At 38.3% G+C, this 9,022-nt stretch overlaps 1 protein-coding gene across 1 annotated transcript; it reads left to right on the top strand.

Moving 5' to 3' along the window:
- The first annotated feature begins 992 nt into the window (after positions 1 to 992).
- PRR4 (proline rich 4) lies at positions 993 to 4,604 on the top strand. Its single transcript, XM_017892016.1, has 4 exons — positions 993 to 1,089; positions 2,067 to 2,102; positions 3,323 to 3,416; positions 4,503 to 4,604. Exons 1-4 carry the CDS (start codon positions 1,026 to 1,028, stop codon positions 4,507 to 4,509), a joined length of 201 nt encoding a protein of 66 aa, XP_017747505.1. The 5' UTR covers positions 993 to 1,025; the 3' UTR covers positions 4,510 to 4,604.
- Positions 4,605 to 9,022: the final 4,418 nt, after the last annotated feature.

Raw genomic sequence — 9,022 nt, 5'->3', positions numbered from 1 at the left:
TGAAGGCAATCTGAGAAGCAAATAGCATGGAAACTAATTAAAAAATAGAAAATCAATGTAATACTTGAGACTTTCAACAGACTATGATACTATCTAATTAGATTGTATTATTGTGTCCACTCAATAATCAGTCAGTGTGATTAAAATATTTGGTACAAGAAATAAGACCTAAACTGAATCTTACAGAACATTCTAGAAAAGAGAAAGACCATGGAAGAAGTCTTAGGGACATAACATATACAGTTCCTTGTTGAAGGAACTGTGTATTCACACTGTTCTGTGCAGAAATCTAATGGTGCTTTCTGTGGCCAGTTTTGCTTTACTAACCCCCAGGATATTAATAAAGATAGAATGTTTTAATATCTGTGTTCTACAACAATAAAGTATCTCTGGTTAGTGCTAGATTAGGAGAATCTTAATCTCTTTGGGCCAGAGTAGCCTGAGGGTAAACCATCTGTCATCCATGTGTGCCCAAGTGTGTGTTGTCCTCACACAACTCAACATTAAACAGAAATGATCTCGATATTATTATGAAATTAAGCTACATATCATGCATATAGGTATATATGCCATAAAAATGGAATTTATGCTATACAAATAGCTAGAGATATTAATCATTTTCACTTCTGACTATAGGATCACTGCTGACACACATATACAAATGTGAGCTCATGTGCACACAGACAACCAATGCAGGGGAAGGACCAAATAACTGTCTAACCCGATTGAAAATAAAATGATGACCAAACTTCAGTTGTAGTATTTGTGCTGATTGCTTGGATACTGTTCCTTCAGAAACTATGCTGAAGTCACATGTTGTCCCTAACCACATCCTACCACCACATCCTGCTGGGCTAAAGTCCCAAAAAGTAATGAGAGATGCATTCAACTTTATGAGAGGAAAGCAAAACCTAATCTTCCCAGTATGGAGCTCAAAGGTGCCATTGTTTTGCTCATGTTTATAAAGGGAGCTGCCATGTTTCTCTCAGCACAGAGTTGGGAGCAACTCCAGAGCCTCCTTCAAGATGCTGCTGGTCCTGCTGTCAGTGGTCCTGCTGGCTCTGAGCTCAGCTCAGAGCACAGATAATGGTAAAAAAAAAAAAAAAAAAAAAATTTTTTTAAGGGAAATGGGGAGTGGGATGAGGGGCTGTGACTATTCTTGGGCCTCAGGGGTTCACCCCACACCACTGCAGAGGAGAGCTGGATGGAAGGAAGGAGGTTGAGAAGAAGGGTAAGGCTTCAGAGCTCTCATTCCAAGGATGACATCTATTGTGCCCTCATTCCATCCCAAGGCCTGATACTTTATTTAATACACACTTGGAACCAAATAGAGAATTTCAATTAGAGGAATGACAAAGTAAGATTTGTATTTTTAGAAAGACCTGGCTGTGCTGTGAAGGATGCAATGGAGAATGCAAGACTGATCCAGGGAAGTCCAGCTGTGAAGATCCTACAGTAATCTCAGTGGACAGTGATGATAGTGTCCTTGCTGTACAGGGGATGTAGCATCAATGAAAGAGATAAACAAACAGCAGAGTACTTTCAGACATAGAGGACTGGAAAATAAATTTGTGTCTTTCTACATAGTGGTATAGAAATATCAGGTCCCCAAATTCCCATTTTTCTTCCAATCACATTTAAAATTTCAATATGTTGCTGGCAGTACATGTACACGATTGTGTCCAAATATTTACTCCCGGTTGCTCCTCTTGGGGAAGCTTGTGAATATGATCAAAATATTTAGAGAAGAAAGAAGGTAGAAGAACTAAAATATGACTTGAAAATACCCAGAGCAGTTTGCCTAAATTAGCATTAGGGTTTGAGGGATCCTAAGGATGACAAAAAGGGACTCTTCTATGTTGAGTTCATGGTTGATGTTCAGTGGTAGTAACAATCCTGTCTCCCCTAACATCTTCCTCCCCTTCCAGCAGCTTCACAGAAGATGGTTGACAAGGTAACTTACGATGCACAGGGTGTGGCCAGAAGGCCCCTTTCCCTATAGACCACTGTGAGCCCTGAAAGATTTATGAGGTCATGTTTACTTCATCCTGTACTTCTTTTTCTAGATGTGATCTCTGAAAACTTTACTCCCACCACACCAGGTAAATCCCAATGATCCTCAATCAATTTCTTTTCTCTTTTTTTCCACTAGAATTTTTTCAGTGTCTTCTTCTCATCATTTTTTTTTTTTTTTGTGAGGAGGTGGTAAGAGGGGTCAGGTATTGATTAATACTAGTGCCCCTAAATATATAGACAATTCTTACCCATCTTTGATTCTGGGGACCATGAGCCAGGCCACCAACTTGAATACAGAGATGCCTGGCTTTGAGGACATTCGGAGTGGGCAGGTTTTTTTCCCAGGCTGGAATGACTGCTGAGAGATGATGAACAAATGAGACGTGTTCTCATTCTGACTCCTCCATCCTTAACTGCTTCTTTCTTCCCCAGTGTTCCCCTGCACAGTTATGTGGCTTCAGGGAGTAAGGCAAAACAAAACAAAAAAAACAGTGCATGAATGTCTTTTCTCTGTGTTGACCCACTCAGCTGTGTCACTACAGATGATAAATACTTGCCACAACTGTTTAGTGACCCTGTGCAGGCTTTCACATCGTCTTTCTCTTCTGTCTCTTAGTATCTCTACTTGGTTCCAGGAGCCTGGGAAATCAGCTCTAGTTTCTGCATAGGGCTTAGGTGCCCAGAGATGGAGTCACAGTTTGTAAGTTATTACAGCAACCAAAAAAAATAACCAGTAACATAACTGAAAGCTATAATATTTTTGCTTTTTTTTCTGTCCTTGGCGATACCCTCTGGCAATTCTAAGATACGCAAGAACCCCTCTTTTCAAATTTATGGAACCATACTTGTCACAGGAGCAAATAAATGAGACTTTCCACATCACTCTTACATGGATTAAGCAGACAGCTGCATAAAAAGGAAAAAAAAAAAAAAAAACAGTGGGCACAAAGGAAGATGACAGTCAAGCGGCAGGTTTGGGGAGAACAGGGCTGTGTGATAAGGTGAGAGAAGTATAGAGAGGAGAGTTTTTCTTCACTGAGCTCATGCATTCTTGTCCATTAATTACTCACACAGATGTAGAGGACTCAAGTCAGAGCCCAGATCAGGGACCCCAGAGACCTCCACCTGAAGGACTCCTACCCAGACTCCCTGGTGATAGCTGTAACCAAGATAATGGTCCTCAGCAGAGACCACCACAACCAGGAGGCCATCACCACTATCCTCTCCCACTTCCTTTTCAAAATCAACAACAACGACCCCGACGAGCAGACCTTCACCGCCCTCTACCCCGACTTCCTGCTGTAAGGCTGGAGGAAGTACCAGCATTCTTCCAGGGAGACAGACCGCCAAGACATCTCCAGGACCAGACACCCTAGTGGTAATCTAGAATTCAATGACAGGTATGATTCCAGTTCATTCTCCATTAAATGCCCAAGCTGTTACTGTTCTCAAACTTTATTGTGTTCACGAATCAATTGGAAATATGTTGAAATTACATAATCCTGAACCCCATTTCTAAAGATTTGTATTCAGGTATTCTTGGATAAGGTTGCAAGTCCTTGTATTTTTAACAAGCAGTTCAAAGTATTTCTTATGAAATACTGACCTCTCCAACTTTTTTCTTAAGATGACTTGTCTCCTTAAAATGAGTTGGTAATGAGGAAGTGGGGTGTGTTCTCCCTTTGGTGCTCTGCCTCCCGTCTTTGAGTCTGCTCTCTCAGGCCCAAGGACTCTCCATCTCAGGTTTCTCTCTGGTTTCCACCACAGCACTCTTTGCTCAGTTCTGCCTCACACCAGCCTCTCAGGTCCAGTGTCCCTGCTAAATGATACTTGAACTTGATGCTCTTATATCTTATTTAATTTTTAAAATACTTATTTTGAAATTAGTACATCCTCAAGGAAAAAAATCTAACTGAACAGAATGGTATGAAGCTAAATCTTAAAGTGATGCCTTATCCTACTTACCCACACCCCTCACCAAATGTCACCACCATTAATTTTTTGAACATCCTCCTGGAAATATGTATATGTATATAAGCGTATGTCATTATTTTTCCCACAAATGATATATTATTTTAAATGCAGATCTGTATTTGCTTATTTCAAATAATATATGTCTCAGATAACTTTGTCATTTCACAGAGACATAGATCTTCTTGGTGATTTATTTGTACATTTTTATTTTGTTGTTACAATTGTATACTACTCTCTTGTGTGACTGTACCATGATTTCTTCAATCAACCACTGTTAATTGAGATGTAGGTCTGTATTAGTTTTTCACTACTGGAGGTTCAAGTTGCAGTCATTTTCATAAATATAACCTTGAATGTTTTGAACAGTAGCCAAAACATAAACACCATAAAAATAATCTGTTTTCTTAATCTTGAAAGCAATAATTTACTTTACTAATATCATCAAGGGATTAGATACATTTTGCTATGTTGTATCTTGTGTATAAATTTCCTTATTTGTTTGTTTGTTTCAGAAAATAAATAAGAAGATAACTTCCTTCAGAAAGCCATTACATTGAAATAATGTGGTCATAACTCTTTCTTCAGTATACCAATAAAATAGTAATAGCATGCAATTTCTGGTTGTTGCTTCTCTTTGTGGGTGTTTCTGAGTCTGGAATTTGAGGGCCATTAATACAATCTAAGAATATCTGGGACTCCTGTTCACTGATGCTTCCATCAGGCTTCCCTCCTCCTTTATCTTAATAAAGCTAGCTGCCAAAGGGAAAGAGTTCCATTGCTCCTCTTCTGTCCTAGATAGCATAGCATGAATGCAAATTCTTAAAATTATTTTCACATCTTTCATTGATATTCTTGTAACTTTAGGAAAACAAGGAATATATAACAAATGAGAGGGAGTTGCAGGTGCTGGGGAATTCTTAAAATTTCCACAACTATTAATCCTGGTTTCTAGGGGCATAAATGTGGTTCTAGATCTCTTCTCCATGAAACTCACTATTCTCTTTTCTCCTCTTTTTTCATCGCTCATTTCTCTTCCTCCCTAAGTCCTTCACCATTCTTTATAAAAACTTAAGTGGATTTCATAAAGGGTGCAGCATAATGTAATTTAAAGGGCAAGAAATTTGAGTAAAACTCTGTTCTTGTTGTGAAAGTTCCAGCAATATCAGTATTATTGTCAGATAACATAGACTACCAAATTTAACTCAAGATGCTGAGGGAAAGTTGGATAGAAAATAACCCTGAGAAGCAAAAGAATTTGATAGGTAACTATCTCCAAACACCTCTCATTATCACCTCCAATGTCACTGAATACAGGAAATTTTAATATCTAAATTTTATCATTAAAAGCACATAATTCTTTTTTTTTTTTTGAGATGGAGTCTCACTCTGTCGCCAGGGCTGGAGTGCAGTGGCCGGATCTCAGCTCACTGCCCAGCTCGCCTCCCGGGCTTCACGCATTCTCCTGCCTCAGCCTCCCAAGTAGCTGCACTCAGGTGCCGCCCACCTCGCCTGGCCTAGTTTTTGCTATTTTTTTTTTAGTAGAGACGGGGGTTTCCCGTGATTGCCAGCGTGGTCTCGATCTCCTGACTCTGATCCGGCCCGTCTCGGCCTACCCAAGTGCTGGGCAGTTACAGGCCTGAGCCACGCGCCTGGCCCCAAAAGCACATATTCTTATAAATTTTTTAGTACAGCGAACAACAAGTTCTGAATTCATGTGAGTTTCATTAAACAACATACATAGGTACAACAAGCGATACTCTGCTAAGGAAACTATTCATAGTACATAAACAAATGAACAGTATGCTAAAGAATAATAAACCATGTTGAAATGAGATGAGCGATGTTAAAGATGGTTCAGTATATAGAAAACTGGCCACACCATATCTGATTTTGATGATATTTAGATGAGACTTTGGATTTAGATTTTAAAGTGGATGCTGGAATAAGTTAAGACTTTGGGGATTTTGGAGAAGAAATAAATGTATTTAGTATGTGAGAAGAGCATATATTTGGGGGAATGACCAGGGACAGAATGCTCTAGTTTGAATGTTTATGTCTCTACAAAATAAATTTATGTTGAAATTTAATTCCCTATGTTGAAACTTAATTCCCTATGCAATAGTGTTAAGAGATGGAGCCTTTGGGGAAGTGACTAAGTCATGTGGACTCTACTTTCATGAATGGGATCAATTTCCCTACAAAAAGAGGCTCCCAAAGGCTGCTGAGCTGTTCCATCTCTTTTGACATGTAAGGACTCAATGTTCATTCTTCTTTCACACTTCTGCCTCATGAGAGAGAAGCCAGGAGAAATTGTCTGTTTGGAATGGGCTCTCACTCAACCCCGAATCTGGTACCATCTCAGTCTTCAACTTTCCAGAATCCAGAGCTATGAGAAATACATTTGTATTATTTATAAATTATCCAAGATAAGATATTTTGTTAATAACAGCTTGAATTGGCTAAGGCAGAGGGCTACGTACAAGAATTAAATGTGTAATGTATATAAAATGTATATAAAATTACCCTACATGATGTATACAAAATTACATGATTTAATTCTTGTAAAATGCAACATGTATATAAAATTACCCTACATGATATACAACAAAAGTTCAATATATTTGTTTATTTATTCTTTTATTAGAAAAGACTCGTTTTGTTCTTTCTAATAATGAATTATCTTCTAGTAACAAATTATCTTTCTAATAATGAATTAAATTATAATAATGAATTATCTAAAAAATAGATTATTTGATAAACATTTGCTTTCTTTAGCATTAGAACCATTCAAAAAAGAAGCAGAAAGGTCGTCCAAAAGGTATATTGATGAACAAATGCACTGTTGCATATCATAAGGAGGCTGGTTAACACGAATAAAAACGAAGTCTCCTTCATTTCAATTCCAATGATTCTGCTCCTTAACATTTAATATTCAGCCTATTCTCTACCTATATAGAAAGTAATGCCACCTGTAAGTCTATTGTTGCTCAGATGTTAATCTGGGAAGTAAAGCCCAGTTTCTCTTGAAAAGGCAGAGAATTTGGACAGAAATTCACCGACTGCTTTCTTACAGAAAGTAAACCAATGTCTGCTTCCAGAAAAATGGAGTCAATGTAGTTTGCCCTATTCCTTCTACTAAGAACAACTATAAACCCTGAACATTATGTATAAAATATATGACAACTCAGACCTGGAGAGACCAAGGCAGATGTGGTAGGGACTCAATAAATTGCATAGTGAATAATTCTCTAAGTTTTTTTCACTTTATAATTTGCAGACTTTTAGTTGGAAATGCCTTCAACATAGAAATACTAACAGGCACATATGAGAATTTCCCAGCAAAGCCTATTATTTTAGCCAAAGGTCAAGGAAATAGTCTACCAAAGCAGAAAACGTTTAGACAATAATCACTCTACCAAAAGCCAAATACCACAGAAAACACTATTACCTCAAGTGGAGGGCTTAGATCTTTAGATATTTACACCTGCCAGGCCGTGACAAGGTGTCCCAACCCTCCTCCAGAATAGCATCTCAGAATAGCAGAAGTTGGAACTTTCATCCCCAATTTGTGGTAATAAGACCCTCATTCTCCCTCCACACCTTGATATGACTGGAGAGCAAATGGAGAGCTGGATCTACTCTAAAAGCAGCAACGAAGAAGCACCCTCCTTTCCATACCAGGTAGTGCTTGTGGAGGCCATGTGGGTAACAGTAGCAAGGCACTTCTGCTCCCTAGACAGGCTATCAGTGGAGGCCTAGTGGTGAGCCAGAACCCACCCTCCAGCCAGCAGTAATGAAGAAACTTCCCCTGCCTAGGTGTCCACAGAGATTGAGAGGAAACCTTTATTTCTACCATCCCCTGGCAGTAATGCAGTGTCCCTCCCTCACTCCCTTCCTTTGCTGGAGTAGTGTCTGAGGAAGCTAGCTAAGACAGAAGGGGTAAATAAGTTTCAGAGTCTCATAATAAAATGTCCTGGTTCATTTAGAAATCATTTGGTATACGAAGAACCAGGAAAAATCTCAACTTGAATGTAAAAGATAATTAGAAGTTTCCAGAACAAAAATGACAAAGATGTTAGAATTATTCAGCAAAGATTTTAAAGCAGTCATCGTAAAAATGCTTCCAGTATATTACTTACAAACATATATGACGCAAATTTAAAAAATAATCTCAGCCAAGAAATTAAAATATATGAAAGAACTAAATGGAAATTTTAGAACTGAAACTTACAGAAACCACATAAAAAAATTCAAGAATATACGCAGGAAAAAACTATAAACACAGTTTCAGGGACCTGTAGTGTTATAACTGAAGGCCTAAGTTTTGTGTTTTCAGAGTCCCAGAAGGAGAGAAGAAATAGGCAACTTTGAGAAAGGTCTCAAAGACTGGAAACTTCCTTAATTTGGCAATGGGCAAAAACTCACAGATTTCTAAATTCAAGCAAACTCAAAATCTCTTAGCCATTTTAGGCTACTGTATCAGAATACTATAGAATGGGTGGTTTATAAAAACAGAAATGTGTTGTCACAATATTAGAAGCTGGAAGACCGTGATCAGAATGCCAGCATAGTTGAGTTCTGCTGAAGACAGTTTTTGGCTGTAGATGGACATCATCTCATTGTATCCTCACATGTTGGAGAGAAGAAAAAGATATCTCTTGTCTCATTCTCTCTCTCCCTCTCTCTCCCTCTCTCTCTCTTTTTTAAGGCCTCTGATCTCAACATGAGGGACACACCCTCATGACTTAATCTAACCCTAATTACCTCCCAAGGACCTAATCTCCGAATAACATCACATTGAATTTAGGATATCTACATGTGAATTTTGAGGGGGGGCACAAACTTTCAGTGCATAACACTAACCAAGATAAACACAAAGAATCCAAACTAAGGTATACCATGGTAAAATATCCGAAAATTAAAAGAAAGAACAAATTTTGAAAGCAGCTAGAGGAAACAGCTTATCTATAGGAGTGAAAACAATACAAATGGAAGTAGGAAACATCAGAAAAGGATGAAAGCCATAGAAAAG

This window comes from Rhinopithecus bieti, unplaced genomic scaffold (genome assembly GCF_001698545.2).
Source record: "Rhinopithecus bieti isolate Rb0 unplaced genomic scaffold, ASM169854v2 scaffold_22452, whole genome shotgun sequence".
Classification (NCBI taxonomy): Eukaryota; Metazoa; Chordata; class Mammalia; order Primates; family Cercopithecidae; genus Rhinopithecus; species Rhinopithecus bieti.
The sequence above is the reverse complement of the archived record's forward strand: the minus strand, read 5'-3'. Positions and strand labels throughout refer to the sequence as shown.

Bases quoted from the DNA above. Each gene is read 5' to 3' on its own strand.
- PRR4 (XM_017892016.1), top strand. From the start codon at position 1,026: ATGCTGCTGGTCCTGCTGTCAGTGGTCCTGCTGGCTCTGAGCTCAGCT. The intron at 1,090-2,066 runs GTAAAAAAAAAA...TTCTTTTTCTAG, and splicing joins AGCTCAGAGCACAGATAATG to ATGTGATCTCTGAAAACTTT. The intron at 2,103-3,322 runs GTAAATCCCAAT...TCCTGCTGTAAG, and splicing joins CTTTACTCCCACCACACCAG to GCTGGAGGAAGTACCAGCAT.